This window comes from Nematostella vectensis, chromosome 2 (genome assembly GCF_932526225.1).
Source record: "Nematostella vectensis chromosome 2, jaNemVect1.1, whole genome shotgun sequence".
NCBI lineage: Eukaryota > Metazoa > Cnidaria > Anthozoa > Actiniaria > Edwardsiidae > Nematostella > Nematostella vectensis.
In genome coordinates, this window is record NC_064035.1 from 8,177,107 (window position 1) to 8,196,759 (window position 19,653).

A 19,653-nucleotide genomic window follows, 5' to 3' on the forward strand; every position below is an offset into this window, starting at 1 on the left:
GCCTAAGTGCTAAGGCATCACACTTCTAGGGAACGCTGTAGAAGCTTCGTAGGGATCGGAAGCTTGACCGCCATGCCGTAGGCTTCACTCAATCGTAAAGTATGAAGTACAGTTTGCACGGCTCTTTCGTCAAAATCACGGGTAGACTAAACTAATTGCCTCACCGTGCGATTGATGTGCAGCGCTTTGCCTATCATAACCGGGCAGCCGCGGGGCCTAACGCAACGACCGCTCATTTGCGCCTACAACTTCAAATCGCAGCGAACTCGCTGCGTCCGTCAATTTACAACAGCTTGATGTCTATTTTTAAACTAAGCGTTATTCGTGCGTTGTTCTGTGAGATAGTTCCGGTGATAAATTGGTTAGTGGCTTCGCCTTGGAAAAAGCCCTTTTACAACAAGGTGCGCGAAGACTTGTCTCAAATGGATGAAAGCACGGCGAATTCTACGTCTAACGCCTCGTGCTCGCTGCTCCCCTCCCCGTATCTTGTTGAACACCCGGCTTTAGCTGCTACAAGGCTGTCAGTAGAGGCTGGCGCCGCGATTGTTGGCGTTCTTGGCAACATTCTCGTGTGCGTGCTTGCAACAAGGATGCGCATTCTAGGCCCGTCTGATGGCCTCTACATCCGTAGCTTGGCCATCTCAGACCTAGGCATCCTCCTGGTAAATTTTCCAATTGCTGTCATCAAGGAACAGTCCCCTCTAAACTGGCCGATTGGTAGAGTTATGTGCTATGTGCTGTACCCGGTCTCGGAGATGTTCCATGGAGCTTGCATCTGGTCGATCGTGGCGATCGCGATCGAGAGGTATCGTATTATCGTCCACAACACCCACCCAAGTCTTACGGCTACCAAGTTGACTATTCTATCCATATGGCTTGGTGCGTTCGCCTTGTTTGTTGTTCCACTACTTTTTATCGTGTGTTATGAGGTGCACCCGTGCGGTACGCTTTGTCTGTTCAAATGGCCCAACATGATGCACAATAGTTACATCGTGCTCGATATTTGCCTGTTATACCTGCTACCGCTTATGGCGATTTTGTTCACTTACGCTCGCATCACTCGAGAGCTGAACAAGAGCACCACGCTACACCGACATCTGGCGTCCGTACTCGAGGCACGCAAAGACGAGGAACTGGAGAGAGTAAGACAAAACGCGCGCACGAAGCAGCTTCTGACGGCGCTAGTGTGGGTCTTCACCATAACGATGCTACCGCTCAACTTGTTCAGGCTCGTGTTCATCTGCTGGAAAGACTTCAGCAAACACAGGCTCTTCCTTGTGTTTTATAACGTGTCTGTGCTAGGAGTAGTGGTAAGCTCCGCGGCCGACCCTATCATTTATTCGATTATTACGAGAGCTTTCATCGCAAGCCTCATGTGCAAGTGGAAGAAACGTAACGATGGAGAAGAAAAAATGGTAGAATCTAAATTGTAATGTTTATTCCATGTTTCAATGTATTATAACTATTAGAAATAGAGGGCCAATATTCACGTGATAGAGTCTGATGACACGAATTTATTGTATCCCGCATCGCCAAGCACCGTATCACGCGATTCCGCGCAATTGAATACACACTTTTATGCAATCATTTGAGCGATTCCATACTCTTGGCTGCACTCTTTGGTTCTATAGGCGCCGTCATGTTTGTATTTACCGACATCTTGCCTCCGATCCCAATATGAGCACCTTTGTTGACTCGGTTTCCTCCAGGTATACAATTAAATACAGAACCTTAATAAACTGCGACCTCGCCTGACTGACTGGCTTTTAGCACGCTATTCCGGGCGCTTTTGGTGCATTTCATTCAGCGGAGGAAGTCAAGAAACCCTAAAATATTTAGAATTTCAATAATCGCCAATGCGGCACATTAACGGAGAATGTATGATCATGGTGTTTCGTGATAGCGGCGACAGACGATCCTTCCGCGCTAAAACACACTCTTAAGATCCAAGACAATTAAAGCCGGGATATATGTCTTTTCATGGCTGTTTGCCTTCTGTTGCGCATATCAATTGTAGAGTACTAATAGAGATATTGCCTGGGGTAGGAGTAACTTCAATCGATCACCAATTCTTGTTATGTCAAAAGGTAATGAGCCCTTAATTGATATCCTGAGAATATTTTAATGCATGGAACAGTTTGATACAATCATCAGGTTTCTGGTGTAGTCGGCATGAATCGGCATTTATCCCCAAAGTCAAAAGATGTTTCGTACCTCTTCGCGAGTCGACAATTTCTAGATTTTAAAAAAAGTTCCGACGAGTCGTTACGGAAACTTTTGTCTCGTCCTTCCTTATTTTTTCTCAATCAAAATTCTAAGTAGTTATGAAATCAAAGACACATGGATTTAACAGTCGTCGAAATGAAATATACGTGCACCATATCAAGATGACCGGTCCCTCCCAGTCCCTCTTAGATTCTTCCCCTAAAAGATCTACCTTATTACACTTTATTTTCGCGACGTCAAAATTTCGCGATTATGAGATGGCGATATTTCGCGACACTTTATTTACGCGATTTTCTTATTTTCGTAAAAAACAGATCACTTAATTTTTAAATTGAACCCTGAAAGAACAAAGAGAGGCGTGGAGGATTCAAACTTCCTTAGCATATATGTAGAAAAAGTTATTTCTACAGAAATAAAAAAGAAAAGCTATTAACAATTATCGCATCGATAAGTGGTAAATAGTCAAAAACTATTTCATCCTCGAAAACAAAGACCTTGACATATGCAAAGAATACATATCAACATTATCTACAATATGGGCAGTCTATAGCCATTATTGTTCATTTGTACATTTCTTACAAAGCTAAGGTGCTAATAGTCCCGGTAATCGTCTAGTCCAAGATGACCATATCATGAAGAGAAAAACGATGGAGCATACACGTTTTGTCGCAATTTCCTTTACAAAAGGTGCTTTAGTTTGCATAACGCTTGTAGTTTTCGTAAATGGAGAAAGTGAAAATCAAAGCCGTTCCCTCGCTCTTAGGGCGCGTTTTCTTCTTATCATACTGGAATGGGAATGGTTGGTAGAGAATGTTCAGAATGACATTCGAGTCATTCTGCTACAGGTAGCAGAATGGGTGGAATGGCCTTCATTCCATTCCGGAAGGGGAACGCGGGATAAACGAACGCGCGCTATTTCTATTCTAATCCTTCTCATTCCAGAATCACGAGTAAAAAAAACGCGCCCTTAGCTTCTTATCTATAAGCTAGTGGGTACCAGTGAAACATTCACGTTTATAATTATAATTAATAAAAGACATTAGTCTGAAACAAAAAACGCGGTTACATCATAGTCATATAATTAATTTATACCTCTGTATTTTCAATATACCAAGTTTCATTATAAATAATCTTTATTTTTTTCTAAAACTATATTTTGTATGCTACGCTCAAACTACGCCCAAAATATATTTTCTTTACTTTTCTCTGCCTTATTGGGGGACCTGTGTTTGGCGGGAAATTCATGCGAGTTCGCATGTCTACATTCAAGTCAATAGCAAATGCAATCAAAGTTTTTCCAAAACGTTTGTATGGGCATTAAAAAGCACGAATCCTTGCTTGTGGATTTATGTATGATCGGCTAAGCTTGAGATTTGTTTTGTCAGTCGTATATTTTTACGAAGAAAACATGGACCGACAGGACATCAGAACTGAATCTAACAATAAATGGAATTTGAAAGTGGTTTAGAATAAGTTTTTATTCTATAGTTTAATCTTATATTTAAGTATTTAATCGATATTATTGTGGCTGTTTTAAAACCTCTTTGAAATTATTGTTTACAAAATGCGTGCGCTTGGTGTCGTGCCAGACGCAAACAAAAGTCTTCAAAAAGTGATCCTGTCAACATTGTGCTTTATTATTCCCCCCCCCCCCCGAACAAGTGTGATTTGTTTGAAAACCACGACGTTCTGGACGTCAATGGTGCTTTTGGCTGTGATTTAGAAATACTTTTTGGGTCTCTGATGGAGAGCTCCAAAATGTCGCGTTTGCGATATAAGATAAAGGCCAAGATACACGAGGCAATTTTCGTCTGCAACTGGCAACGCAATAATGACTAATAAAAATTATTGCAAGTTGCAGAGGGATGTCACACGCTCGCAATATTTTTTCGCAATGCAACACATCTGCTGTAAATTCTAAATGTCAGCAGCTCTTCGACGAAATACGGCCAGAAAACAGTAACTCTGACATCCATTGCGATGTCAGTTGCCATAACATGTCACACGCAGCAACTTGTCTCGGTTTGTTGCGAAAAGTAGGTTTGTTGCGAAAAGTAGAGACGATCTCTACTTTTCGCAATAATTTGCTGCATTTCCAGTTGCAAAAAGGGGATGTTACACGAGGCAATTACGCGTGCAACGATCATTGCGTTACCAGTTGCAGACGAAAATTGCCCCGTGTTACATGGCCTTAAGGTTTGTACGAAAATAAAGTCCAACAGAAAACATTGGAAACCGGGTCAATGGTCAATCATGTAATAATCCTCTAAAAATCCTCAGATATTCCTCTATAAGATCCTGTCCCTCTCAGATATTCCTTTATAAGTCCCAGTCCCTCTCAGATATTCCTCTATAAGATCCAGTCCCTCTCAGATATTCCTCTTTAAGATCCAGTCCCTCTCAGATATTCCTCTATAAGATCCAGTCCCTCTCAGATATTCCTCTATAAGAACCAGTCCCTCGCAGATGACGTCATAGATTCTTCATAGTGCCCGCGCAATGATCGTACTAACGTCAGAGAGTCTTCATATAGTCAAGCAATGATTGAACTACATTATGACGACAACTCTTCATAGAGTCGCGCAAGAATTAAACTAACGTCATGGGTTCTTGATAGAGCCGCAAAATGGTTTGACTACATTATGACTTTATATATTCGCATTGATTTTATGGATTTGCTCTAAAATGTCATTGCATAGATTTTAACACATTGACCCCTCAACCGGCCTGTACTGGCTTTGAGAAGTACCCACAACCCAAAAAATTCATAAATGCAAAATAAACACAACAAGATAAAGATACTCAGGCATCAGTCTAAGGGATAAATGGTCTTGAAAATATGCATCCAACCAATGTGTTGGCAACTACTCTTAAGCCAAATAATAGCACAGGTTCCTTGACAAATTTCAAATCGAACAAGGAAAGAAAAGCAGATTCCCCCCTCTCAATTAAACGCTCAAAATACCACACAAGTGAGAGAGATCAGCAAACACAGCTCAAGACACAAATAAATATCTGTATTCTGATCCTCCAGGTTCATTTCCATGGCCTCAAAACACAATGTCCACTCCTTGAAGGCTTGTAAAACCACTTGGATGTCTTTACGGATTGCAAAGCATTTTGGAAGATCCAGGGAAAAAATCACGAGGGGAGGGCCAGTCAACACTCCTCTCCCCAAAGTCAGATGGTTTTAAATCAATCCCAGGTCATACAGACTCAGAATAGCAGTGTACACAATTTTGGAATCAGTTTGGTTCCAGAAAAGACAGCATTTAGGAGAGCTGTGGTGATTCATTAGAAAATTATTTTCTCATCCAGGCAAAGCCAAACAAGAAAAAAATCATCATGAATCCACATTTGCTTGCAAATATCCATAAGCAAAGCACTCAATTATGCCCCAATAGACTTTATGATGTCCTGAGACACTCTCCTAATATGCTCATAGCTGTATTTTTGATGAAAAATACAAGCAACCATCAACTTGTGCTCGCTTCAGTACAACGACGATGGACTAAAAGTGGGGACCGTAGCACTGTTGGAAAACTAGGATACCGCTGACTAGGTGAAGCTGTGTTTGACTTTGACGGGCTGTATAAAACTCGGAATAGAGGGGGAGGTATCTGTTTTCAAACTGTTGTTTTTGTAAATTCAGCTAAAAAATAGCCAGGCTGCAGCTTTTACTCAGCTACGTCACAGAAGCGAGGGCTGTTCTTAAAGAGTCGTTTTCTCGTGGCATCGTCACAGAAGATGTCCAACATGTAGCGTTTCTTCTTTCTGGGTTCCACTTCATTATCTATGTGAATGCAAAAATATGGATGTCGTCAGGATCCTGTGTTGTAGGCGTCCCTCCCCTCCCCACAAACTACGAGAATAAACTTTCTTTTAGTGGTATCAATTATTGAACAAGCAATCTACCCCTTACTCCTTCTTATGTTCCTTTCCTAGCAAGCCAGAGAGTAGGGATCTCGCTAAGAATAGGTCTTCATCTAGAGCTCGCGTCTTTGACACATTTTTGTCATTTTGGGCTAAATAAGAAAACCTCTAATGAGCTCTAATCACCCGAGAGTGACCGCTTAATAGAGGTTCAACTGTATATTCCACTTAATCAACCATACTCAACTAGGCTGGTGATCTTTAAAACGCTGGTAAAATAATGATATGTATGTTGCCATGGATTTCTCATCCGGGACCTTCAAATCCGTAACGTCACACACATCTAATAAGGCCGGAATGCCCAGTTCTCGCTCGGCAATGCTAAATGCCTAAAAGGAATAATGGGAAATGTGTTATATTGAATAATTGAAATATGATATCGGAAATGTATGAAATGATACAGCTCGAATGTGAATGTGAATGGCAATGAATGGCTCAAGGAAGCCTATAGCTCGCTTTTATCGGAAGTGATGTCATAATTTTCTAAAACACGGAAATAGATAAAGGAAACCAAGCTTGACTTACCAATCCGTTGTTCTTCGCGTGATCGTCTTTGCAAAGCTGTTCAAAGTTTCTGTGGAGGATATTGGAAAGAGGGCTTTACTGAAAAGAATGAATATCCTTCTCCTCCCTCTTGGGTTTGTCGTCCTGACAGCCAGTAATAGCAAATAGTTGCTTATTTTGTATAAGATATGGGTACGCTAATGGGCGATTCCTTAGCAGGGCTGTAGCTAGCATGGGTCAGGGGGGGGGGGGGGGGGGGTGGATAAGGTGCCCCCTTAGAAGAAAAGGAATTTTACAGAAGACTGGTACTAGTATCTTAGTACTATCTGGGACTATCTGTTCAGAGCGACGTAAATTTTGTATAGATGACGAAACACTGTTTCACCTAGAAGTTAAAAATATATTCGCCTAAACCTCACAGAAAGACTGAAAAACAACTAGACTATAGAAAACACACAAATTCTCCTATACTATAGAGATCATATAACTTCTCCTAGACTATAGAAAACACAGATTGAACTTATTCTATTAGCACCCGAACGAGGCAACTCAATGGAATGTGAGATGAGCAAACGTGTTTAGCTTTCACGGCACCTGGCGAGTGCGCAAAAACTATTTTAATATGGATTTGAAGGTAAAAATAATTCTTATTAATTTTAAAGAAGCGTTAATCACTTTTGAAAAACCTTTCTCTCACTGTATAGCATACTTTGCTGGCGCTCGCTCATTTGAGAAAAAACACTCTTGTTCATCTGTTTCTGAATTAATTCTCGTTAGGTATTCGATGGATAATTGTGTCATTGTGTAGTATACGTACATGAGATCAGGTCGGAATCTGTGAATAATCGCGCACAAGGCCATCCCGTCCCGCCACGAATGAGTGAGATCACGCACGTTCACGTCACGGTAGCCGCTAGTTTGCTGTCGACACCACTCTACAAGCGCGGCTTTTCCCGTCAACACGACACCACTCGCCTCTGTCTCTCGCTGCTTGGCCGGTAACATGTGCGGAACAAAAAATCAGTCGATGAAGAATTCTTGCTCGAATAAATGATCCCTAGGTGGGTCTTGTCTCGGTTCTGGATGCATAACTGCAGCTTAGGGTTTATATAGTCGCGTGCTAGAGGTATTTTTAGAGTGGTTTTTGTAGTAGACCGGGTTTTATGCTCCTACTAATATTGTTTTGCGGCCCGAATACGGATATGCGCAATGTTTTATTCTAATTAATAAATGACTAGGTGTGATACAGACAATGAAAATTGCAGCAGGATTTACTGCTTGCTACTGGACCGGCGCATAATTGTCTCATAGGTGTAGACATGGATTCTTTAACCATGAAAAGAGAAGGTTCAGTTACACAGATATGCTAGAAGGAGAGTGAGTCAGAAATAAAAAGCTAATATCTACATGAGACCACACAGGTTTAATTGACTTTGTTTTTGGGGGAGCGGAATTATCAGATTATCAAAAAAACCCATTGTAATGTTGGATAAAGCAAAAAAATCTGAATATCGGCGAAGAAGAGGCGGAACTGAGGAGGCAACGCTTTTACCCTAGAAATTGCTTCCTTTCTAGTAGAAGCTGACTTGCAAGGCATTTTCTAAACGTTACCAAAACCTAAGCTTTTCAAAACGTTTCTCATATATAATAGCTTAGCCAACCCTGTCGCTCTGACCAGTTTCACGCAAAGAGCACTTACGTGACAGACGGCAAAAGCGTCTTTGTAGGGGACCCCTTTTAACACTCATCCTGCCCGACCCACTTCTTAGAGTGACCCACTCCAAGAAGGCGCGCTCTGCCGTAACGGCGCCGTGACTAAAGCTGGTGCAAGAGGTGTTTTTTTTTACAAAGCAAAGGTGTTAATAGTCCCGGTAATTACCTAGCCGTAAGATGACCACACCACAAAGAAAATATGAGACGATGGTGCATACAAGTTATGTCGCTTACATCGTACTGAAATCATAGGTATTTTGCGCTGTATTATTTGCTTAGCTAAATTTGGATTGCATAAAAATAACTACGCTCCCATAATTTTAAGAAAAATGCCAAAAGTTTTGCTATTTGCACACTTCAAAGCCGCGAGAAAATGGCGAGAAAGTGGAATTTCAAGCCATCACAGAATGCAAAATATTAGGTCGTTGTTTTTTATTCTTTATTATTATTTCTAGATACAATATCGATTTAGAATACAATATCGAATATAACTAAAAATGATGTGGTTCAGAAAGAAATTCCATATATAATGAGAAAAATCTACTTACAAGTGTGTTTCACGTGTTTGTAAAATAATCAATGCGTATTTTACGCTTCTATTCGAATACTTGGTTGCAAAGTTAAAATTGAAACATTAAGAATACAAGTTCAAAGACACCTAAAATGAAAATCGGGTTTAAAATAAAAATACTAATAAAATAAATTCAGGCGGCGTTTTCTTGAGCTTTAAGATCCTCGTCCGACTCGGTCTCTACGATGACGTCATCAACTCCTGCCCGGTCCCCCTCGGGTATCATCTCCTCGATACCAGGCTCCTCCTCAGACTCCACGATCACGTCGTCCTCATCGCCAGTTGCATTGGGCGTGGTCTCCGCTAGGGGTTCCTCGTCCCCATTTACATGTTCCTCATCCGCCGGTAGATCCTCCTCTTCGTCGTCCGCCGCGCCCTGAGGAGGCCGTAATCGGGCGTACACTTTGACGTGTTTGCTCTTCTCCCCATTCGTACTCTCGGTGGTGAGAATCACGTGAACTTTGGAGAAGATGTGCAGCACCTGTTTCACATCCTTTCCTGGTTTCTTCTCCGTGCCTGTGGCCCAGACGAGCGTGATCTCCGGCTGGACTTGCTCCTTTCTGTCATAAGGCACATACCTCTTTACGCCGGGACAGAACTTGCAATAGATGCGCTTGGTCACGCCGAGGGCGGGCACAAAGACATCAAACGACATATCCATGATCCCCAGCACATAACCGTCCTCCTCTAGGGGGCCGCACTCGCGCACAAAGATCGCGAAGAACAGTTCACTACTGAGTTCTCCCGCTGTTTTGGCCGCGAGCTTACAGTCGTTGCAGTGGCCGGCTGTGGAGTCTACATCAACTGCATCCTTATCTAGAGGTTCAGCCAGCTCCAGGCTTGCCGCTAGAAGCCTGTGCACGATCACGTCCGCGTATCGGCGGATGGGCGAGGTGAAGTGCGTGTAGAGCGGCACGCTCAGCGCGTAGTGGCCATACTCTTCCTCCTCCACGGTACCAGCGCAGAAATACAACGCGTTCTTCATGGGTTTCATCGTGAGCTGCACCAAGATCTCGTGCTGTGCGGAGCCTGAGGGGAACTGAGCGAGGGATACTTGGATTGACTTCGACGAGTTTGCGTTGTACTTGATGCCCAGGTTACGGCAGAGCTCCAGCAGGTCTTCCATTTGTTTCTCGTGCGGCTTGGGATGACGGCGGAGTAGCGCCATGTCAGGGAACGCTTTGTAGATGTGATGAGCGACAGTCATGTTGGCAAGCAGCATGAACTCTTCGATGAGCTTGTTACTCTCTCGCTGTTGGTACACGTGGTAGCCGATGGGCATCCCCGTCTCCTTGTCGAGGTCGAACTGGAGCTTTACCTGCAAGATGGCGGACGTTTAAAGTTAACAAATTTAGAGATATTGAAAAAGAGTTTCGATTGGCGAGTATCCTATGGCTCAGGACTTTTTCATGAGAACTATAAGGAAATAACCAACAAGACAAGAATGTGAAAAAGTGATTTCCAGGAAATAAACGTCTTTCTTTAGAGCACCTGTCTCAAGCACAAAGATATCTAAAAAGAACAATTTACTACCAAGCTTTGTAAAGCAATTTTAATGAGGAGGTAGATTTCATGAGGAATAGTAAAACCGGACTTCAACCTTTCGAAGGTTTGTGAAGTCCGATTTTGGGCATGGAGGAGTAAACAGTCTAAAATGTCGGGAGACAAGTTTGTATTCACAGTATCCCTTAGTCTAGTTTTATGTGAGTTATTATTGGAGTTTTTGTGTGAGGATTAAAAGACAGACACCCCTACTATGCTGATACCACAGGATCTCCCACTTTCATAGGGCAAGGAATATGAAAGCTACAGATACCTATAAATTCATAATTAGTACAATCTCCAACTTACTTGATCGAGTCGAAGGGCACCATTCTCAAATCTGTTCCTTCTTAATTGCCGAGCTATTTTTGCCAACAAATTGACACGCTTCACAATCTCACTCACATCTGTTCCTTCAGCAATCGGTGGGAGCTCGCTATCACTCCACTTCTTGTTAGGTTTGTCAATCATTTCTTGTGCATGCTCATATGCCATCTTGACCCGAGACCTAATGATACCTCTGCCTTTCCAGTCACTTTTTATCTCACCCTGATCCGTCATGATCCACACGACTGAAAATGTCAGCCGGTCTTCATCAGGATTCAGACTGCAGAGCTCTTCACACAGCCGTCGTGGCAGCATAGGTACAACTGTCTGAACCATATAAGTGGAGGTTGCTCTCTCCTGGGCAATATCATCCAGCGGTGTCCCTGTTTTGACAAAAAAGCTAACATCTGCAATATGAACTCCAACTTCAATAAGGCCATCAGAAAGTCTCTTGCAATGCAGCGCATCATCTAAGTCCCTTGCAGTCAAAGGGTCAATAGTGAAGACGCACTCATCTCTGAAATCCCTCCTGTATGCAAACTCTGTCTCGGGGATGCTCCATGGGGTTTCTTTGGGTAGGCAGTCTAATGCTTCATCTGGAAATGGTCCAGGATCAATGCCATACTCAAAGAATATTCCTTGGGTTTCAGGTTCAATTTCCCCAGCCTCACCAAGGCTGCGAGATATTTCACCAGTTGCAAAGAAATTATCTATAGGGGCATTCTCTGGCCACTCAGTTATTCTACCAACAAATAAAGTGCTAGCAAAATCCTGAGGCCTGTCAAAAAACCCAAGAGGACATTTAGCATGAGGGATCCTCATTCTTGGAAGACGACTATCTGATGGAGAGAATAACCCATCAGGGACATCTCCTTGGTTGTACTGAAAAGGCTTCAAGTTTCCACTGGCTGCACGAGTGTGTTTCTTTTCTATGATATATACAACATGTGCAGTCTGTTGTAAATAAGCATCAGGGATTTCCTCATTTTTCCTTTGCTTGTTTTTTGAGGATTCTGGGGTGTGAGGAGTAGTACCTCCTTTACATGGGGTCTTGTTTCCTTCATGACTGGCTCCATGGGCATCATATTCATGCTTCATTAGCTTCCACTTGTTTCTAGGCAAAATATTCAGAGCTACGATATCACCATCGAGAGCTCTATTTCTTGCAAGCACCCCTTCAAGATAAACATCCCTTTTCTGTCCAGCCACAGACACCCAGGCCATCTCAAAATTGCGCTTGCTGATACGAAGAGCCCCCTTTAACAGTTCTCCTCGCTTCAAGCCATCAGAGACACTCTCTAATGACCAATACTTTTCATAACACTTATATTTACGTGGTGATGAGTTCTTCCCAGGAGTCCCACCTTTGTTTCGTGTCTGGCCGAAGGAGTCGTTCTTTTTCTGTGGAGTGGTAAGCAAAGCGCCATCTACTTGTTGCCTCTCATCATCTTCTGACCCTGTATGTTTCTTCTTTCTTCTGTTACGATGGCGCCTATGCTTGCCACCTGACTGCTCTGTGTTCGCTCCCCTGTCGTGTTGATCCCTGTTAGGGGTTGATGGTTGTGTGATCCCCACTTCATGCCTGTCCTTGATACCACCCTCTTGTCCAGCTGTTTTAGACTTTTCATTCACATCTGATTCTTTTCCACCAAGCTTCATGTCTGCAACTCCCTTGCTTAGATCTTTGATACTTTCGTCTGTTGAGAGTACCACGTCATCTTCGTTAGTTGCTCCTTTGCCTTTGTTTTTCTTGCGTTTTCTCTTTCTTTTCTGTGCGTTTGGAGTGTCACGGTGTTCCTCCTCGCCTCTCGAGTGCTCTTCCGCCATTGCATCTCCAGGTGCCAAGGCACCATCTTGCTCTCCGATATCTTGGTCTGTCTTGCACGAAGCCATTCCACCTGTTTTTCCCCTCGATACAGTAGCTATTTGCACTTTTTTTATTCGGTCTTTTTGTTTTGGGTAACGAGGTAAGTTTGTTTTGCCTTCAACGGAGGGATTTTTGCACACAATAACAAAAAGTTACCAAAGATTTAAAATACCAGTTATTGGTGTAACAGAATACAGCCGAATAGCGTGAAAAGAAACCTTGGACAGTGTTTAAAACGCACTTGTTATGACCTACAAAGCACTCCCTGTCCGGCCGCCATCTTGCATTTTCGTCACCAAACAATCGCAGTCATGAGCTGTGATTGGTGGAAAAATAAAACCATTCGAAGAACGCCCGCGCATGACAAGTAATCATATCCAAGATGGCGGCCGGACTGCCCTCCCCTAGCACGGTATAATAACCACAGTTCTACCTCGATTACTGATTCTGAGATCAGTTGATTGCTCTCTACGAGCAATGAGTGCCGAGGGCCAAGCTCTGCAAGCAAAGTACCAAAAACTTGCTGCAGAATACGCAAAGGTACGATCGCCTGCATTATTTGAATGAAACAATATTTTGTTGACGAGACGGGGACATGAGCTCGAAACCACACGAAAATATTAACAGTTGGGTTTTCATATTGGGTCTTGCATTTATCACCTCTCTGCTTCAAGTAAAACATGCATTTATTTGATAAAAAATGTTGAAAGTAATAATATCGCGATATAAGATACAATAGAACGTTATGGAATCTATCTTATTCAAAGGGACAGCTTTGTTGATAGGGTTTCGTCGATAGGGAGCTAACAGTATTGTGCAAAAGCACATTCTTATTGTACTTTTATATATTGATACTATTATATATATTGATACTTTTATATCTCATACAGCTGAGAGCTCAGAATACGGTATTGAAAAAAGCTGTCATCGAAGAGCAGGAAAAAACCAAGTCCTTGCAGGTATTAAAAAGCTACTCGATCCTGGTTTACTTCAAGGATATATTATATAGCATACATATTATTATATTATTTACATATTATTATAGCATACATATTATATAGCATATACTATTACATAGCATGGCAGAGTCGAATTACAGTTTTTGGTGTTTTACATTATTATCGTTGATACTTTTGATAAGATGCCAGAAGATGTGGATTGCCGGATAAAAATTAATAATACTTGATACTGTTAGCAATCATTCTGTTCAAATGTCTTCTTGTTTTTCAACATCGATGTCTAGAAATGTGTTACTGGGACCAATTTTATGTTACATACCAAGAATGCAATCAAGTCTAAACAAGTTTTAGTACATGAATTGTTATTTGGATTTCATACCTTCCAACTAACCAGTATGGGCCAGGTTTTGATGAAGGATACAGTAAAGTGAAGTGAACAAAAGGGAAAGTATGTTAACAACTTTCAATATAATCCACTAATTTATTTCAATTATTTCAGGAAACAATAAAGCAAAAAGACCAATCCATCAGAAAGTATGAACAAGAGCTAGATAGTGTGCAGTTTAGAAATGACCAGGTATGTAGTGAGTTTTTGTAGGAATCCTTTCTTGATTCTACTTTTGGTGTCTCAATTCTTGTAGAATCAGTATACTTCTCATAATTTTGTTTTAGAATGCATTATTTGTTTGTCTGTAAAGTAGCCAAAATTGATAATTTGAATGCAACAAAAACATTTGTATTACCTTTTTTCAGCTTTCAAAAAGAGTTGCAGTACTCCAGGAAGAGCTTGATGAATCCTCTGGGAAAAATTGGAAGTCTTGGGTAACAAATTACACTGATTTCCTGATTTGAGTACCTCATGTACAGTAATGACAGTCTGCTTTATCCAGGCATCTTCACCTTCAAAACCCCCTGTAGTGAATGATGTCAAAGATGAAGAACTCCAATTTAAAATACAGGAGAATGAAAGGCTTCAAAGAGAGGTGTGAACTGCATATATACCGTACAGAAAACAGTATATCTAAATCATACACAATAAAAGAGTATATGTTATCCTCCTACACTTTGTCCCTCTATGTTTTGGCCAGTCGCTGTTGCTGATACTTTTTGTAACCTTTCAGCTTTCTGAGTCAACCCAACAGTATAGACAGCAATTGGTAGAACTACAAGAAAGACTTGCAAAGGCTGAAAGGTATGTAGACATTGTTAGCTCCTTTGACCATTGAAACAGAAAGACATTAAGTAGTGGTATTTTTTATATGTTGATAAAAAATATTGAATATTTATTCTAAAATATAGATATGAATATCTATTTATAAGCTGAGAGCTATGAAGGGTTTTTCCCAAATCCCGACTTACTCAAAACTTTTCTCTTCTTGTGGCTATAGCTCCATAGAAGTCTGTAAACTGTTCAGAGAAAATGCGTTAGACAATTCTCTAAGATTCTGACCATTTAGAGGGAGAGTAAGAACTGAACATGTAATGATTTGATGAGGCCCTATGCAAATTAATTGGAAAACATGATCTGCACAAGAACAATAATTTTGTGATTTGGGTTTTCTTAATTTGACTAACAGGTACAAGAGATCTGCAGTGTTCATTTAATAAAGGCATGCTCTCCAAAACAAGAAATGGTTCAAATTATGATTCTTCTTTACTCAGATGCTGATCATTAATCAGCCATTTAAAGGATGGCATATCCCATCTGTAAATTATTCATATGAAACACTTTCCCATTTAAAAATGTACTTTCCCATTTAAATGTGTACTTTTGCGAGAGCGTTGTTTTCACGTCCTCAAAACGCGGGTCAACCAATCAGAGACCGTCACTTCAATAGCCTTAATTCAACGCGTCTGGAGAACGCCAGTCAGCCAATGAAATGATCTTGAAATTTGAGCCTTCGTGATTCCGCGTTCTTCGACGCGACTTGACCAATCACACGGAATCATTCTTATCCCGCAAAAAGGTCAATACAAATAGCCTTCTGTCAACAGATGCAGATTGCCGGTGATAACGATAATTAACGCGGACTAGGGGTCAGAAGAGATCAAATGGAGAAGATGACTTTAGAAAATGAAAGGAGTAGCCTTACATCTTCAAAACTACGTATAGTACTCGAACTTTAACAAGTCATTAAACAAGCTATTTCTAAAACCAACACCAAGGACACTCGAATTGGCTTACCCTAGTAATGACCTTTTTCTTCTTTGCACAGCTCTCCCAGAATCTCTTTTCGCTATACCAAATATGTCATGTCTTTCTGTGAACAATTCACCAAGTGGATATTTTTAGTGTTCCCAGGTCGGACTAATCATACTTGATCTCAATGAACCAAAGACTTGTGATGGCGCGAAACGAAATTGGCGCCCTTTTAGTCCCGTGGCTTGGCTCGATCACGGCTGTATCCAGCCCAAATTTGTCTGCATCCAAATCAAATATTGTTCTTTTTGCCGTCGGTTTCATCCAAGAATGACCCATTCGTATTGTTCTCATTATAAAAAGATGCAGGAGAGAAATCTTCTAGCTCACGCTGCACATGATGCCGTGTAACACGAGATGTCAGGGTATGGAATGAATTGATAAACAATTTACTGTTTCAACAGATTCGGATTATACAGCAAATCAAAGTGCGTTTTCGAACGCAGAACGTGCAATCTGTAATATAGGTGAACTCGAAAAATACCATCGTGTTTCGAAGCAATCACATACGGAAAACCCCTTTAATAAAGCAAACCTCTAACTACTGAAACATCTCACCGAAACGTGAAAGAGGAAGATAGTATACAACATCATCATTTATTGCAAGGAGAACGAATAAAAGCCAATCACATTCCCAATCTGTAAGAAGAGGATAATAAGAAGTTTTGTAGACGTTTATTCAACGGTGAAACGAGCCATGAGTCTTGCACAATCTATATGGGTCCTGGGTCACGTTCTGAGCACGTGCTCTGTCACGCAACTTGTCACACAATCAGTGCGTTTGCAGACGCAACGAGTGTCTAGGATCGATTTACAAAGCTATATAGGCATGGAAAGCCGGTAAAAATTTTAGTGTACTATGTATCTAAAGTGACTAGCCTTTAAACAATATACCGGCGTTTTCTTACTTTGTAAGTCAAGCACGCAAAATGTTTTGTTCATTTCACAGAGATCGGACATAGCCATGCGTTATACTTCTCGATAGACACTCAAGAGTAGGCTTTGAAAACAAACCGGAAACTGTGCGTTTTAAAGACGCAGGCTAGTCAATAGTGTGAAAGAATCTAATTTTCGGTACGAGAAACACATTATGACGTTTGTAATTGGTTGTTAGAAGACGAGGTTGATACAACTTTCTTATTCAAACATCAAAAGCAAGCTGTTATAAGTTGATTTACGTCTAGTTATGTGCTTTAGGAAAGCACCCGACTCCGGGACAGATGGAGCACCAAAGGTTGAGCTCTCTGTTGGTGGTCATATGATATGATTAAAAAACTGCCATCTTGTAAGCTAGGAGATAAGGCCCGAACAAACCGGAAAGTGTGCGTTTTAAAGACGCAGGCTAGTCAATAGTGTAGAAGAATCTAATTTTCGGTACAAGAAACACATGGCGCTTGTAATTGCTTGTAAGAACATGATATAATTTTTCTTGTTCAAACATCAAAGCAAGCTGTTATTAGTTGATTTATAGTTGATTTACGTAGCTGTTATTAGTTGATTTATAGTTGATTTACGTCTTTAAAGCTAGTTATGTGCTTTTGGTTTGCTTAATTTTTTTGGTATAAGTTCATAATATTTCCTACATTCATGTCACCTTCCTGGGTTTACATTCAAAGTAGTGGACTACAATTTATTTCATTGAGCATTTTTGTCTATAGTTTGGTGAGCTTGAGTATAAGCAGGGTATAAATAACAAGTAATTTATCCCTTAGGATAAAACCAATCGCATGTCTATTAGTGCGTTCGAAAATGCAACGGTCTAGATATTCATGCAAGCACGAGATCAAGAGACAGATATAGGCATGGAAAGCCAGTGAAAATATTATATCCTCGCAAACTTTAAACACCGCCAGATTACTATTTTCCAAAAGTAGTTGTTTATCCGAGAACTAGACATTTTGTTGCCAATAAACAGTGAACAATACGCTCTGAGAATAAAGCCGATGTTCTGGGATGTTGGCGCGTTCTAGAGACCCCTTTTAGGGGTAGCGATGAGTAAGTTCGAGATTTGCCGAGGCGCCGAGACCGCGTTTTAGAATCCGAGCCCGAGACTTTAAGTCAAATTTCGGAATCCGTGTCCGAGCTTTTACTAGCTTGTGTTCGGACATCAGATAACTTGCTCGAGGTATGTCATAAACATTAGTTGAAAAAGAATAGCTAGAGCGGAAAGGCTTAAGACTCGAGACTCGAAAAAGAGGGAAACCCTTAGCAGTAACAACATAAAACAGATCGCGTTTAACAGAGACTCCGAGAACGTGGTACAAAAAGAGGCTCCAAGATCCTAAAATGTCGTGGGGAAAAACGAGACTTCGAGACTTCCGTAAAAACGCCGAGATTCCGAGACTTTGCGAAATTTTTGCGAGATTTTCGAAATTTTAAGGTACCCATCGTTACCCCTTACGTATATTACAGATTGCACGTTCTTTTTGCAATTGGTTCCCTCCAAGAATGACCCATTCGTATTGTTCTCATTATAAAAAGATCTTCTAGCTCACGCTGCACATGATGCCGTGTAACACAAGATCTCAGGGTATGGAATGAATTGATAAACAATTTGCTGTTGTTGCAATTAAATATTGACAGATTCTGATTATACAGCAAATCAAAACGTAGCAAGTGCGTTTTCGAACGCAGAAACGTACAATCTGTAATATAGGTGAACTCGAAAAATACCATCATGTTTCGAAGCAACCACAACTTGAGTAAATAGCCGCGGGTATATGTGCTGGGGCTCCCACGTGCTAACTTTGTCAAGTTGAAAAAATGTAACACCAAGCTGTAATATCCGACTGTCCCTATGCATGAATCTACGATACTGTAGGATGATAATAGGCTAAATTCTTTTAAACAGATTATCTGTTCAAATCTTTTGATTTTTCTCTAGAATTATATTGATGCGCTCTTTTGCTCGACTGGTGCTTGGAATGCTTGTGTGCAAAGAGCAAAGCTCCCTAGCTCGGGCCTTATCTCCTAGCTTACAAGATAGCAGTTTGTTAATCATATCATATGACCACCAACAGAGAGCTCAAGCTTTGGTGCTCCATCTGTCCCGGAGTCGGGTGCTTTCCCAAAGCACATAACTAGACGTAAATCAACTTATAACAGCTTGCTTTTGATGTTTGAATAAGAAAGTTTTATCAACCTCGTCTTCTAACAACCAATTACAAACGCCATAATGTGTTTCTCGTACCGAAAATTAGATTCTTTCACACTATTGACTAGCCTGCGTCTTTAAAACGCACAGTTTCCGGTTTGTTTTCAAAGCCTACTCTTGAGTGTCTATTGAGAAGAAAATATAACGCATGGCTATGTCCAATCTCTGTGAAATGAAGAAAACATTTTGCTTGCTTGACTTACAAAGTAAGAAAACGCCGATATATTGTTTAAAGGCTAGTCACTTTAGATACATAGTACACTAAAATTTTTACCGGCTTTCCATGCCTATGTATCTTTGTAAATCGATCCTAGACACTCGTTGCGTCTGCAAACGCACTGATTGGGAATGTGATTGGCTTTTATTCGTTCTCCTTGTAATAAATGATGATGTTGTATACTATCTTCCTCTTTCACGTTTCGGTGAGATGTTTCAGTAGTTAGAGGTTTGCTTTATTAAAGGGGTTTTTCGTATGTGATTGCTTCGAAACACGGTGGTATTTTTCGAGTTCACCTATATTACAGATTGCACGTTCTGCGTTCGAAAACGCACTTTGATTTGCTGTATAATCCGAATCTGTTGAAACAGTAAATTGTTTATCAATTCATTCCATACCCTGAGATCTCGTGTTACACGGCATCATGTGCAGCGTGAGCT

General features: G+C 41.0%; 4 protein-coding genes across 5 annotated transcripts in view; 2 read left to right on the forward strand and 2 right to left on the reverse strand.

Annotated features, from left to right (window-relative positions):
• The first annotated feature begins 422 nt into the window (after positions 1-422).
• On the forward strand, positions 423-1,433 carry LOC5514298 (neuromedin-U receptor 2). The gene has a single exon (XM_032383911.2). The coding sequence runs from the start codon at positions 423-425 to the stop codon at positions 1,431-1,433; it is 1,011 nt and encodes a 336-aa protein (XP_032239802.2).
• Positions 1,434-5,883: 4,450 nt separating this feature from the next.
• On the reverse strand, positions 5,884-8,168 carry LOC5514288 (MICAL-like protein 1). The gene is made up of 4 exons (XM_001634443.3): positions 7,481-8,168; positions 6,685-6,733; positions 6,347-6,488; positions 5,884-6,019 (listed from the first exon to the last, which is right to left on the reverse strand). The coding sequence occupies exons 1-4, from the start codon at positions 7,666-7,668 to the stop codon at positions 5,904-5,906; spliced, it is 495 nt and encodes a 164-aa protein (XP_001634493.3). The 5' UTR covers positions 7,669-8,168; the 3' UTR covers positions 5,884-5,903.
• A 625-nt stretch (positions 8,169-8,793) lies between these two features.
• LOC5514308 (DIS3-like exonuclease 2) lies at positions 8,794-13,004 on the reverse strand. The gene is made up of 2 exons (XM_001634442.3): positions 10,799-13,004; positions 8,794-10,265 (listed from the first exon to the last, which is right to left on the reverse strand). The coding sequence occupies exons 1-2, from the start codon at positions 12,707-12,709 to the stop codon at positions 9,081-9,083; spliced, it is 3,096 nt and encodes a 1,031-aa protein (XP_001634492.3). The 5' UTR covers positions 12,710-13,004; the 3' UTR covers positions 8,794-9,080.
• A 35-nt stretch (positions 13,005-13,039) lies between these two features.
• The window catches only part of LOC5514295 (protein phosphatase 1 regulatory subunit 21), a 34,104-nt gene continuing 27,490 nt past the window's right edge, over positions 13,040-19,653 (forward strand). For both annotated transcript variants that reach the window (XM_048723406.1, XM_048723407.1), the window contains exons 1-6: positions 13,040-13,223; positions 13,574-13,642; positions 14,142-14,219; positions 14,396-14,464; positions 14,533-14,625; positions 14,764-14,834. In XM_048723406.1, the coding sequence (XP_048579363.1) occupies positions 13,161-13,223; positions 13,574-13,642; positions 14,142-14,219; positions 14,396-14,464; positions 14,533-14,625; positions 14,764-14,834 (443 nt within the window). In that variant the 5' untranslated portion in view covers positions 13,040-13,160. The remainder of the gene's footprint in view (positions 13,224-13,573; positions 13,643-14,141; positions 14,220-14,395; positions 14,465-14,532; positions 14,626-14,763; positions 14,835-19,653) is intronic.